Here is a 15005-nt window from a genome sequence, read left to right as displayed (position 1 = left end):
TTCCATGCTTAGGTGTATACCCAAGGGAAAAGAAGATAACTTGTCCATGCAAAAACTTGTAGGTAAATGTTCATAAGCATTGTTATTCATAATGGCCCCAAAGTGGAAACAACCTAGATATCCACCAGTTGATGAGTGGATAAATACAATGTGCTATTGTAACACAATGAAATGTAATTTGGCTATAAAAAGAAGTGAAGTACAAATACATGCTACAACATGGATGAACCTTGAAAACGTTATGCTAAGTGAAAGAAACCAATTACAAAAGACCATGTATTGAATGATTTCATTTCTTTCAAATGGAAATAGATTCATAATATCAGAAAGTAAATTTGTGCTTTCCTAGGACTGAGGACATTGGGTGGATGGAAGTGGGGAATGACTGCTGCTCATGGATTTGGGTTTGTTTTTTTCTTTTGGTTGATGAGAATGTTCTAAAGTTGATTGTGGGGATGGCTGTACAACTCTGAATAGTTTTGAATTGTACACTTTAAGTGGGTAGATTGTATGTATGTGAATTACATTCCGATAAAGCTGATAAACAGTGCTTGTGACCCCTCGTCCCTTCCCCACCTCTGTGGTCTTTCCACTGGCTGGTCCCTCTTCTCTGGAATACTATGCCTCCCAGTGACTTTCTCACTGAAGTCTAAAATTGCAGGTCCCCTCCTGGCTGGCATTCTCTAGTCTGCTCTACTTTTTCACCATAGTATGTATCACCCCCAACTTACATATAGTTTACTCACGTACTATGTTCATTGTTTACCGCCTACCCCCTCCTACAGCGTCACCTCCGGGAAATCAAGGACCATTGTTTTGGTCACGAAAGCTTAGAGAAAATAACTGGCATATAGTAGGTGCCAAAATTATGTAAACATCTATTTCTAAAATTAACTTTTTATCTCATTACCCCAGAGAGAATTTTGATATGGGGGGGGATTATTAGTTCTTTTGATTTGAATTAAAACAGTTATTTTTCACTTTGACTTAGTAATTTCACTCCAAGGAATTTATCAAAAGAAAATAATTCAAAGGAAAAAAATTGTTTTGGCTTACTCTTTTACTACCTTATGCCAGATATTACCCTGTTTCCCCCAAAATAAGGCATCCTCTGAAAATAAAACCTCTTACAGGAAAGATAAGAAGTCCCCTGAAAATAAGACCTAGCACATCTTTGGGAGCACACCTTAAAATAAGACACTGTCTTATTTTTGGGGAAACAGGGTATTTCAAAGTTTATAATAATTTAGCGACCAACCAATAAATTATGGTACATCATCTTAGTATAGTATCACATAACCAGCAAAACCATAATGATAACTTTTATGAATTTTTCTATAATCTGTGTTTTTTTTTGTTTTTAGAGATGGGGGTCTTGCTGTGTTCTTATGTGTCCATAAAGTTTGTGTGTAATTTAAAAGCAATAGTTTACTATTTTAAATTGCACACAAACTTTGTGGACACCCTGTATTTCAGGATGGACTAAAATTCCTGGGCTCAAGCAATCCTTCCATCTCACCCTCTCCAGTAGCTGGGGTTACAGGGGTGAGCCACTGTACCTGCACAGTGATCACAGTTTGCCAAGGCTTGCATTCCAGTTGTAAAGGCTGGAAATGATTAATGTATAAACAAGATAATTTCAGAGGGTGATACTTGTCATAAAAAAAGTACAACAGGGCAAAGGATTAAGGTTCGTACAAGCATGTGGTGGGACCGAGTTGCCGTCTGACCGAAGGCTGATTTGCGGGGAAGAATGGCAAAGCATGTCAGTCACCAGGGTCTGGAGTTGCAAAATGTTTCCCATGGAGGAATAGAGCATGGTGCCCAACAAGGGAAAAGTTAGGTCAGATTTATGTTTGAAACTAATAAGGATGAGGATCAAGCATTGGAGGACATGGGCCTGACAAAGGCTACTGTTGGAGGCTTGAATCTTAAACTCCAGTGCAGTGGGAATGGAGTGGAGAGCACAGCTGCTAGAGAGATTTAGAATATAGTAATGGGCCATTTTTTTCATCATAATATAGAAGGTCAAAAAAGAGGCATCTAGAATGATTCTTGGGTTTCTGGTTTTGCAGCATGTATAGGGAATAGAAAAAACACATGGTAAAGTATCAGTATGATGAGTTCGTTGTGCATTTTTATCATTTATTAAAAATATTTTTATTACTATAATTTTTAGAATCAAGTTAAAATCAATGATACATAGAAATGCATTTCTACTAATTGATCTGTTTTTATTAAATGACATAAAGAGCCTAAATACTACTAATGTGGCATTGTCTTTTAAAAAAATAAACAATGAGAAAAGGGAAGACTGTAGAAATTCTCCGTCATTTAAGAAATATGTGGGTGGCGCCTGTGGCTCAAGGAGTAGGGCACCAGTCCCATATGCCGGAGGTGGCAGGTTCAAACCCAGCCCCGGCCAAAAAGCACACACACAAAAAAATAATAAATAAAAAGAAATATGTATTTTTGTGGCATAAGTAGAAGTACATTCAATGTTTATGTTTGAAAATTATTTTTGACTCCCTTAAGATAATCTACAGATTGGGTTGACCAGATTGGTTTTAAATTCCTATACTCTAAGGTGTTCAATTTTTTCACTAGATTCAGTGTTGTCTGAAAACTTACTGCACATAATTTTAGCATCAAATCTGATGAAAATTCTATAACATTTGTTCTGAGTCTCTCCACATTGTTGCTAGGATGCTTATTACTGCATTTTGTATGAATGTTTCCAGCAGAGTGTGCAGTTTTTTGACAGTGGATAATATCCCAGCCATTTACTCCATATTTAGATTGTTGACTGAAATATCTTAAGGAATAAAATTAAAATCATTACTGATTACCAGATATTAAACCCAGCATTCTTTTCTAGGTCTGCAAAGCTTTCTCTCTTTTAGAGGAAATAAAGTTTAGGAAGGCATTCTTTCATTTGTCATTATTCAGTGAATATTTATAACACATTTGCAATGCCTCTGCCCTCAGAGGCAGCCCGGAATAGCAGGAGAGCACTGGTGAGTTTTGAGATCTGGCTTCTGACTTCAATTCAGTCATTAACTGGCTACAGAATTTTGGCAGATACATATTTCCCAAGACCTTCGTTGATTATTTATTAAATGAGTAGTTATACAAGCTCTAACATTTTATTATCCTAATAAAGGCATTTGATTTCTTCAAACGTTGACACATAAAAATCATTCTGAAAGCATGTCATCTTTTTATAATTTGATTATTTAATTTGCTATTGGACACTGAAGTACGTAAGATCTTATTTGCCTCTTCTAACATTAGTACACACACACGCACAAGCATATTTTGAAGATACGTAGTGCTTCTGTTAAGAACAGAGTTTGGCCTTATTCTGTAAATGTGTTCAGAAAACAATATAACACACATACTGAAGGCAGCTTGTTTTTAACTTGTAGCTAAACATGACATTCAAATGTTAATTGGATGAATAAATCTTGTTCATTTTACAGACATGGAAATGTCAATGGAATAAAACTATTTATCACAAGATAATGGTCTCCTGCCACCAGATAAATGCCAAGATGAAGATACTTATTGAAAATGTATCAAAATATTCTATGGCTATTTATTGAAAATAAAGGATGAGGAAAAGTTCAATTTTTCAGGTCAAACATGAGGACTGCCCTGTGTATGGTGTTTGTATATTACTGTATCAAAGACAATGTGCATGGAATAGAAACATGGGAAATTCTAAGAAATAACAGTCGAGAAACGGATCTTTTAGCTTTGAGAACTACTGAAATAGTGAAGTGAGGACTTGGAGAAGAAACCTAACAATTCCCAAGCTCTTATTGTGTACCTAGCATGGTCCTGTTCATTTACATTAGCCTCACAAGAACAAAATTTGAAAAGGATTGTTATCTTCATTTTTTCAGGTAAAGTTAATCGCAAAGTAACTTGCAGTCATGCAGAGAGTAAGCACCGACACCAGGATTTAAACAGCGTGGACAGAGGCATTGCAAGTGCTTTTAAAATAGTTAATGAATAATGATAATCTAGTGCTGTTTCCCTGGCACCCTACATTTCTACTTAAACTCCATATGTCTAAATAAAGAAAATGATTTTTGGCTTTTTGAAGTTCTTGAATATATTATTCCCCCAATCTTGTTTTTTTTTTGCATCTGATGACCAAATACTTCTTTGGATTTAGTGATTCAGTATACTGATGTGTTTTCTTTGAGTAATATCCATTTGCTTAAGGAAAAGGCACACCTTAAGTCTTAAGGACTTTTTAGCTCTCAATGGGCCAAGTAGTGCTAAATTCCAGCATGAAGACACCTTCTTTCCATTAGTGTGTGGTTTGAAATCTGTAGGTAATGAGCATGCACTCTGTCTCTCTCTCTGCTTTTTTTCAGATCTTAGATACCTAGTTTTCCACTTACCTTGTGTATTTTGTAAGTGCTATTGTGGTCTTCATAAAATCCATTATTTGGATGGTTACAAAATAGAGATGGATAATCAAAACTACTTAAACCAATAAAAGGAGAATTATTCCTCACCAAAGCTTTTACTAATCTCTTCACACCAAGTCCTTTTCAAGTCCCTTCACCCCCAATAGCCCCATTAACACTGGGTGCTAATATCTCCTCTTGACTGTCAGCAAAGTGCAGTTTTTTCTTTGGGGAGAGACCACTCTCTCTACCTAGTTAGTGTTTTAGCTATTGATGTTCTTGTCATAGTTTCCCCAGTGCTGATAGGCTCTTTAGTAGGGGAAATTGTGTGTTTTCCTTCTATTCTCTCTGGTACCCTGCAGGAGCAATTTGGACATTGCAGATGCTCAGTCACGAGACAGGGAAGGAAGTATGAGTTGGGGCTCCTGTTTTAAGGACTAGAGGAAGCACTAAGACATCAGAGGCAGCCCTGCTGCTCCCCTGTGAAGATGGGGGTCTATTTGCCTGGTCCTTTGCCTGTGCTTCTGTCTATCTGTTCACTCTAAAACACATTTTAAAACCTTTTGGATGTTATTTTTTTGTAAAATTCCTAGAAGTGATAAATGAGCAGATAATTTAAATGCTAGATAGATACAAAGAAGAGAAGCCTAAATTTTTAAACTCTCTTCAGGAAGAAAATCGTAATTCACATAGGATTCCTTAGATACAAAGTAGTATAGATTTGTTTTAAAAGTTATAATACTCTTCCAGGAGTTATAGATTGACATTGTGTCACATGGATTACTAACTCGGTCTTTACCATGCACTTTCACAGATGGGACACCTTTAACTCTGAAGGACATATGGGAAGGAGTCCACGAGTGCTATAAGACACGGCTGCTCCAGGGACCGTGGGACACTATCACACAGCAGGTTAGAGTGTTTTTCATTTTATTGAGTGCAGTCCTTTCCCTCTGCTTATCTTTTCATCTGTTTTCCTCTCCTTCACTTTTTCGTTTCTTACTCCTCTACATCCTTACAGATTTCAGCTCAAGATATTTTCCTGAAAACACCTTCCCAGCCCAGTCATGGCTTATTCTCCCTATTATAAGCTCTCATAGTATCTGTCATTTTCCTATGATAGCACTTACCATAATTTAAAATTTGGATGATTTTTTAAAAGTAATGTCTATCTTTTATGCTATATAGATGCTCCTTGACTTAAGATGGGGTTATATCCTGATAAACTCATTGTTAAGTGGGAAATATTGTTCAGTCAAAAATGCATTAAATATAGTAACCTACCAAACATCATAGCTTAGGTTGTCTTACCGTAAACATGCTCAGAATGCTTATATTAGCCTGCAGTAGGGCAAAGTCCCGTAACACTAAGCCTATCTTATAATAAAGTGTTGAGTAGCTCATATACTTTATTGAATGCTCTACTGAAAACCAGAATGGTTGTATGGGTGCTTGAAGTATGGTCTCTACTGAAACAGGTGTATCACAGTTGTGCCATTGTGAAGTTGAAAATTCATGAGTTGAACCGTCGTTTGTCTGGGATCATCTCTTGGGTTTGCCCCATGTAGGGAAACTGTGTTTCTCTCTCCATTATCTACCCCATACCAGTATAAAACTGAGAGTAGGTGCTCAATAAAAATGTATTAAGTAAAGGAAAATATAAACTGAGTTGGCAAGATATACTAAGAAATACATGATTTAGCTTGTGTCATCTATAATGTTTCCAAGTTTTACTCATAGGTACATTTGCAAAGAAAATGAACTTTTGATTAATACTAGGTTTGCAATAGTGATTTGCAAAAGTAGAGAAAAATAGATCTGAAAAAGTAGATTTGCAAAAATAGAGAAAATAGATCCATCAATCATATAAGTCATCATTACTCCCTTGCTAAAATCAGCAGTTAATTATTTTAGAAATTTAAAAATACTCATCACCTTGCAACCAATCATGATCTCCTTAAAAAAAATTTTTACTTATATTAAAAATCTTATTTTTTTCCAAATAAGCTTAATGAAAACTTCCTTTAAAAATGACTGTCAGTCATTAGAATTTTTATGCCCTCTCATGTGTTTGATTGTAATGATAGTTTACCTCCCAATCAACATAAGAATTCTTAGCATCCCATAAGCAATTCTCTGACACTGACTGCAAGTGACCATTTTCCAGGTTTTAATTCTCATAAGTTGACTGCAAGTGATCATTTTCTAGATTTTAATTGAGGACAAACCAACTTGTATGTATGTGTCTTTCACATTGCCTCTCAAATTAGTCTTTTCCTTTCTCTTCCCACTATTTCCTCCTAGAGGAAGCCTGTGACCTCCCCTGGTACAATTAGTAAAGCCTCTATTGCCAATCTTCAGCTCCTTTCCTCCCTGCTTCTCGTCATACTTCTTAACCCTTGCTGTACTTCCTTACCATGCTCAGACCTGCGAGAGCTTTCCAGGGTCCCTGGGGATGTGGTCTGAGCGCCTTGCCTGGGCGTGAGTGGCTGCCACTTCCTGGCTCCAACTTTCCCTTTTTATTCTACTCCATTCTACACTGCTCTTGCCAAACTTGGCTATCCACTCCCTGTATGTACCTTGCGCAGTGTGTTCTTGGAATTTGTTCCAGGTTTGATGCCTTCCCTCTTTTTTCTATCTGCATATTTCCTACATATTCATTTCTGTGTTTCTTTCTCTGAAACCATTTCAACTCACAAAAATGGCCTCCTTTGAAATCCAAGTTCTGCGGACCAGACATAGGTGGTTGCTATGAAGAAAGGTAATGTGGACATGTAAGCAAAGCAGCCCTAAAGATTTTTGGCCAGAACATTTTATTTAATGCAAACTATTTTAGATTAACCTTTAAGTATGTCAAGGTAAATGGCAGGAACTTCAACTTCTACTGTCTTATTTATGACCACAAGCTGTCCAAAAATGTATGCTATAGAGACAAATCCACAGGACCCAGGTTTGGTTGTAAGAGTCGGGGATGATGGCAAAAGATGGAGAAAGACAGTATCCAAAATCCAAAAATATATGTATACTTAACTTTGCAGCTTTTTCTCAACTCCTTCTCAATTAACGTTTTCCATTATGCACTGGAGCCCAGTCCTTTTCCTTCACTAGCAGTCCTATTACTAATCTCCTAAATGCAAACCTATATAGCTCAATTTCTGGTGGTCTGTGTCATTTCTGTATTATAATTCTGTTCTGACTCATGACACAGGAATAAAATTTAGAATTTAGCTGAATTTTCTTAGTTTCCTAAGAGAATTGATGTTGCCAATCAATTTCTTTCCACTGATAGAACTCCTAAGTTGTTAAAACAACCAAATGAACCAATCTGTACATTGAGTGTTTTTAATAGAACTGATTGTCTTTCTTTTATTTTATTTTATTTTATTTATTTATTTATTTTTATTGTTGGGGATTCGTTGAGGGTACAATAAGCCAGGTCACTCTGATTGCAATTGTTAGGTAAAGTCCCTCTTGCAATCATGTCTTGCCCCCATAAAGTGTGACACACACCAAGGCCCCACCCCCCTCCCTCTGTCCCTCTTTCTGCTTCCCCCCCCATAACCTTAATTGTCATTAATTGTCCTCATATCAAAATTGAGTACATAGGATTCATGCTTCTCCATTCTTGTGATGCTTTACTAAGAATAATGTCTTCCACTTCCATCCAGGTTAATACGAAGGATGTAAAGTCTCCATTTTTTTTAATGGCTGAATAGTATTCCATGGTGTACATATACCACAGTTTGTTAATCCATTCCTAGGTTGGTGGGCATTTAGGCTGTTTCCACATTTTGGCGATTATAAATTGAGCTGCAGTAAACAGTCTGGTACAAGTGTCCTTATGATAAAAGGATTTTTTTTCCTTCTGGGTAGATGCCCAGTAATGGGATTGCAGGATCAAATGGGAGGTCTAGCTTGAGTGCTTTGAGGTTTCTCCAGACTTCCTTCCAAAAAGGTTGTACTAGTTTGCAGTCCCACCAGCAGTGTAAAAGTGTTCCCTTCTTTCCACATCCACACCAGCATCTGCAGTTTTGAAATTTTGTGATGTGGGCCATTCTCACTGGGGTTAGATGATATCTCAGGGTTGTTTTGATTTGCATTTCTCTAATATATAGAGATGATGAACATTTTTTCATGTGTTTGTTAGCCATTCATCTGTCATCTTTAGAGAAAGTTCTATTCATGTCTCTTGCCCATTGATATATGGGATTGTTGGCTTTTTTTATGTGGATTAATTTGAGTTCTCTATAGATCCTAGTTATCAAGCTTTTGTCTGATTGAAAATATGCAAATATCCTTTCCCATTGTGTAGGTTGTCTCTTTGCTTTGGTTATTGTCTCCTTAGCTCTACAGAAGCTTTTCAGTTTAATGAAGTTCCATTTGTTTATTTTTGTTGTTGTTTCAATTGCCATGGCAGTCTTCTTCATGAAGTCTTTTCCCAGGCCAATATCTTCCAGTGTTTTTCCTATGCTTTCTTGGAGGATTTTTATTGTTTCATGCCTTAAATTTAAGTCCTTTATCCATCTTGAATCAATTTTTGTGAGTGGGGAAAGGTGTGGGTCCAGTTTCAGTCCTTTACATGTAGACATCCAGTTCTCCCAACACCATTTATTGAATAGGGAGTCTTTCCCCCAAGGAATGTTCTTGTTTGGTTTATCGAAGATTAGGTGGTTGTAAGATGTTAGTTTCATTTCTTGGTTTTCAGTTCGATTCCAAGTGTCTATGTCTCTGTTTTTGTGCCAGTACCATGCTGTCTTGAGCACTATGGCTTTGTAGTACAGAGTAAAATCTGGTATGCTGATGCCCCCAGCTTTATTTTTGTTACTAAGAACTGCCTTAGCTATACGGGGTTTTTTCCGGTTCCATACAAAATGCAGAATCATTTTTTCCAAATCTTGAAAGTACAATGTTGGTATTTTGATAGGAATGGCATTGAATAGGTAGATTGCTTTGGGAAGTATAGACATTTTAACAATGTTGATTCTTCCCGTCCATGAGCATGGTATGTTCTTCCATTTGTTAATATCCTCTGCTATTTCCTTTCTGAGGATTTCATAGTTTTCTTTATAGAGGTCCTTCACCTCCTTCGTTAGGTATATTCCTAGGTATTTCATTTTCTTTGAAACTATGGTGAAGGGAGTTGTGTCCTCAATTAGCTTCTCATCTTGACTGTTATTGGTGTATACAAAGGCTACTGACCTGTGGACATTGATTGTCTATCCTGAGACATTACTGTATTTTTTTTTTTTTTTTGTAGAGACAGAGTCTCACTGTACCGCCCTCAGGTAGAGTGCCGTGGCGTCACATGGCTCATAGCAACCTCTAACTCTTGGGCTTACGCAATTCTCTTGCCTCAGCCTCCTGAGCAGCTGGGACTACAGGCGCCCACCACAACGCCCGGCTATCTTTTTGTTGCAGTTTGGCCGGGACTGGGTTTGAACCCGCCACCTTCGGCATATGGGGCCGGCGCCCTACTCACTGAGCCACAGGCGCCACCCACATTACTGTATTTTTTGATGACTTCTAGGAGTCTTGTGGTTGAGTCTTTGGGGTTCTCTAAGTATAAGATCATGTCGTCAGCAAAGAGGGAGAGTTTGACCTCCTCTGCTCCCATTTGGATTCCCTTTATTTCCTTGTCTTGCCTAATTGTATTGGCTAGAACTTCCAGCACTACGTTGAATAGTAAAGGTCACAGAGGACAACCTTGTCTGGTTCCAGTTCTAAGAGGAAAAGCTTTCAGTTTTACTCCATTCAGTAAAATATTGGCTGTGGGTTTGTCATAGATAGTTTCAATCAGTTTTAGAAATGTGCCACCTATGCCTATACTCTTCAGTGTTCTAATTAAAAAAGGATGCTGGATTTTATCAAATGCTTTTTCTGCATCTATTGAGAGGATCATGTGATCTTTATTTTTGCCTCTGTTAATATGGTGGATAACGTTTATGGACTTGCGCATGTTAAACCAGCCTTGCATCCCTGGGATGAAGCCTACTTGATCATGATGAATGACTTTTTTGATGATAAGTTGTAATCTATTGGCTAGGATTTTGTTGAGAATTTTTGCATCTATATTCATGAGTGAGATTGGTCTGAAATTCTCCTTTTTGTTTGGGTCTTTTCCTGGTTTTGGTATCAGGGTGATGTTTGCTTCATAGAATGTGTTGGGGAAGATTCCTTCTTCCTCAATTTTTTGGAATAATTTCTGCAGTACAGGAATAAGCTTTTCCTTGAAGGTTTGATAGAATTCTGGAGTGAAGCCATGTGGACCAGGGCATTTTTTGGTTGGAAGATTTTTTATTGTTTCTTTGATCTCAGTGCTTGAAATTGGTCTGTTCAGGAGGTCTATTTCTTCCTGGCTGAGTCTAGGGAGAGGGTGTGATTGCAAATATTGATCCATTTCCTTCACATTGTCAAATTTCTGGGCATAGAGTTTCTGGTAGTATTCAGAGATGATCTCTTGTATCTCTGTGGGATCAGTTGTTATTTCCCCTTTATCATTTCTGATTGAGGTTACTACAGATTTTACTTTTCTATTCCTCGTTAGTCTGGCCAATGGTTTATCTATTTTATTTATTTTTTCAAAAAACCAACTTCTTGTTTCATTAATTTTCTGAATGATTCTTTTGTTTTCAATTTCATTGATCTCTGATTTCATTTTGGATATTTCTTTTCTTCTACTGCGTTTAGGCTTAGATTTTTCTTCTTTTTCCAATTCCATAAGATCTCTTGTGAGATTGTTGATGTGCTCTCTTTCTGTTTTTCGAATGTAGGCATCTAAAGCGATGAATTTTCCTCTCAAAACCGCTTTTGCAGTATCCCACAGGTTTTGGTAGTTTGTGTCTTCATTGTTGTTATGCTCAAGGAAGTTAATGATTTCCTGTTTTATTTCTTCCTGCACCCATCTGTTATTCAACAGAAGATTGTTTAATTTCCATGCCTTTGGGTGGGGTAGAGCATTTTTGTTAGATTTGAGTTCCACCTTTAGTGCCTTATGGTCTGAGAAGATACAAGGTAAAATTTCAATTCTTTTGATTCTGTTGATATTTGTTTTGTGTCCCAGGATATGATCAATTTTGGAGAATGTTCCATGGGGTGATGAGAAGAATGTATATTCTTTATCTTTGGGGTGGAGTGTTCTATATGCGTCTATCAAGCACAGTTGTTCTAGGGTCTCATTTAAATCTCTTATATCTCTGTTTAATTTCTGTTTAGAGGATCTGTCCAGCTCTGTAAGAGGAATGTTAAAGTCCCCTGTTACGATGGTATTATCAGATATCATATTGCTCAGACTGAGTAAGGTCTGTTTCAAGAATCTGGGAGCATTTAAATTGGGTGCATAAATATTTAGAATTGAAATGTCTTCTTGTTGTATTTTTCCCTTGACCAATATAAAGTGACCATCTTTGTCTTTTTTGACTTTAGTTGCTTTAAATCCACATGAATCTGAAAATAAGATTGCAACTCCTCTTTTCTTCTGAATTCCATTTGCCTGAAAAATTGTCTTCCAACCCTTGACTCGGAGCTTTAATTTGTCTTTTGAAGCCAGGTGTGTTTCTTGCAGACAGCAAATGGATGGCTTGTGTTTTTTAATCCAGTCAGCCAATCTATGCCTCTTCAGTGGGGAATTCAAGCCATTAACATTTATTGAGATAATTGATAAGTGTGGTAGTATTCTATTCATCTTATTTTGTGAGAGTCCATTGCTTAGTTTTATTTTTTGCATCAGTGTGGAGGTTAGGTTCTGTCCTTTAATTTCTGAGTTCTTACTTTGCTGCTGATCCATTGTGGTGGTCAGTGTGCAGAACAGGTTAAAGTATTTCCTGTAGAGCTGGTCTTGTTGTGGCGAATTTCCTCAATGTTTGTATATCCGTAAATGATTTGATTTCTCCGTCAATTTTGAAGCTTAGCTTAGCAGGGTACAGAATTCTGGGCTGGAAATTGTTCTGTTTAAGTAGATTAAAGGTAGATGACCATTGTCTTCTTGCTTGGAAAGTTTCATTAGAGAAGTCTGCGGTCACTCTGATGGATTTGCCCCTGTAGGTCAACTGGTGCTTACTCCTGGCAGCTTGCAGAATCTTTTCTTTTGTATTGACTTTAGACAGGTTCATCACAATGTGTCTTGGAGAAGCTCGGTTAGAGTTGAGGCGACCTGGGGTCCGATATCCCTCTGAAAGCAGTGTGTCAGAATCTTTGGTGATATTTGGGAAATTTTCTTTTATAATATTCTCTAGTATGGCTTCCATTCCTCTCGGGCATTCTTCTTCCCCTTCTGGAATTCCTATAACTCGTATGTTGGAACGCTTCATAAAGTCCCATAATTCTGACAGTGAACGTTCTGCTTTCTCTCTCTTCTTTTCTGCCTCTTTTACTATCTGAGTTATCTCAAGAACTTTGTCTTCTACCTCTGAAATTCTTTCTTCTGCATGGTCTAACCTGTTGCTGATACTTTCCATTGCATCTTTAAGTTCCCTAATTGACTGTTTCAGTTCCTTCAGCTCTGCTATATCTTTTTTATATTCTTCATATTGTTCATCTCTGATTTGATTCTGTTTTTGGATTTCCTTTTGGTTATTTTCCACTTTATTAGCGATTTCCTTCATTGTTTCCATCATTTCTTTCATTGTTTTCAACATGTGTATTCTAAATTCCCTTTCTGTCATTCCTAACGTTTCTTTACAGGTGGAATCATCTGCAGTATCTACGTCATGGTCCCTTGGCGGGGTTGTTCTGGACTGGTTCTTCATGTTGCCTGGAGTTTTCTGCTGATTCTTCCTCATGAGTGATTTCTTTTGTCTGTTTCCTTGCCCTAATTTTCCTTTCACCTCCTCTTGCTCTTTAAGTTCTCGTGCCTGTGTAAGTTGCGGGCGGGTTTAGACGGATTGAACACACGCGACCACTTGCCGGTTTTCCACTGTTTTAGTCCTCCTCTTGGGGTCCAGAAGTCTCTCGCTGACTCACTGTGTCCTCACAGGGCTGATGATAGGCAGATCCCACCAGCCAGAGATGCCTGGAGTCCTATCTCCCCAGACTCACAGTGCCCAGATGCAAGGAAACTGTTACACAGCCGCCATCTTGCTCTGCCTCCTCGAACTCATTGTCTTTCAATTTACAGGAATGCGAGTGTCACACAGACAGCGCATTAGGTACTGTGTTTTTCCTACCTGTCATAGTCTGGTAGTACAGACTAATACAGACTAACTCCTATCACAGTAAACATTACTGTTTCTAACACCACGACTCGGGGTCACGTAATAGAAGGGATTTTGATATGACCACACTGTGCACAACTGTATAATTTAGATGGTTCTTTGGAATATGTCTTATTGGGATTTTGTTTATAGACAGGCATCCCACTTTTAATAACAATCTTTATTTAAGCTTTAGAATTGCTCATCACAGTGCATGTCGAGTCATTAAAGACCAAGCAAGGGAAACTCGTTTGTGGCCATTGTACTACTTGACATTTGAAAGTCATTGTGAATATTTCCTTTGGAAGTCTTGGCTCTTAATCTCAGATCGGTTAGTGAGTTGGTATTTATGTCCTCTTCTTTACTTGAGATCTTTAGGAGAGTGGGTCTTCATTTTTTGTAAGCTCTTGTGTAGAGAAAAAATAATGTGCCCTCAGTGGGATGGAGAGGGCAGAATATAAAGCAGCACTAGGGAAGAATAAGCTGAAGGGACAGGGGTGGTGGTGCCATATTGCAGACCCCATTGTGCAGAATTATACTAAGGAGTCATTAGCTTGCAGACTGAAAATGATAATAATATCCTGTCCTCCAGAGTGGCTTAAAAACAAAAGCAGCCTCTGCATAATATAAAATGCATTTTGCTTCATTTTCAAGCCTGAATGTGCTCATATAGCTTGTTGCTCTTCATATTTAGTAATCACACTTCTTTTCTCTTGGCATTTGTCTTGATGATAAGGACCTGTTCGTGTCAGACATGAACCCTCTATTTTGAAGACGAGCCACTCTTGAATCTCATACATTTAATTACAGTGATTACTTACCTGCTTTTATGCAATATTATGGGCTACCTTTTATCTCAACCCTACAGCCTAATAAAGAACTTCTGAAAGAAAGTTAACAGATGCCTAGGTTGCCTAAATTGGTATAGTGAACATTATAATAATGATCACTGCAAGATGTTGGTCTCTTTTAGGCCAAAAGTTCCTGTGATCTTTGCATGGCTTAAAGACACAAGATAAAAAAGCATACTTTCAATTTTACTTGAAGATGTATGTGTTTGTGGGTGTGGCATGATTAGATAAGTGATTTGATTTTTTAATTACTTCTTTTAAAAACTTTGTATCATGGAAAATTTTAAACACATACGGAAGTAGGGGTAATAGAATAGTGCACTTATCAATTCATGGCAATCTTATTTTCTCCATGGCTTACCCAGTCTGGAGCTTTTTGAAGCAAATCCTAGAGATCATTTTATCTAATCCATAAATACTTAAGTAAGTATCTTTAAAAGGTAAGGGTTCTGTGTGAATTTTTATAGCACTTTTATTACATATAATAATAGCCCCAGATAGAAATAGCCCAGATGACCTTCAGTGGATGGGTGGTTAAGCAG

The 15005-nt window shown here is 37.5% G+C and overlaps 1 protein-coding gene across 3 annotated transcripts in view; it reads left to right on the top strand.

Moving 5' to 3' along the window:
* The window catches only part of ATG10 (autophagy related 10), a 299393-nt gene that overhangs the window by 209648 nt on the left and 74740 nt on the right, over window positions 1-15005 (top strand). For all 3 annotated transcript variants that reach the window (XM_053587322.1, XM_053587330.1, XM_053587317.1), the window contains one exon: window positions 5239-5336. In XM_053587322.1, the coding sequence (XP_053443297.1) occupies window positions 5239-5336 (98 nt within the window). The remainder of the gene's footprint in view (window positions 1-5238; window positions 5337-15005) is intronic.

The sequence above is a fragment of the Nycticebus coucang genome, chromosome 1, assembly GCF_027406575.1.
Source record: "Nycticebus coucang isolate mNycCou1 chromosome 1, mNycCou1.pri, whole genome shotgun sequence".
NCBI lineage: Eukaryota > Metazoa > Chordata > Mammalia > Primates > Lorisidae > Nycticebus > Nycticebus coucang.
The sequence above is the reverse complement of the archived record's forward strand: the minus strand, read 5'-3'. Positions and strand labels throughout refer to the sequence as shown.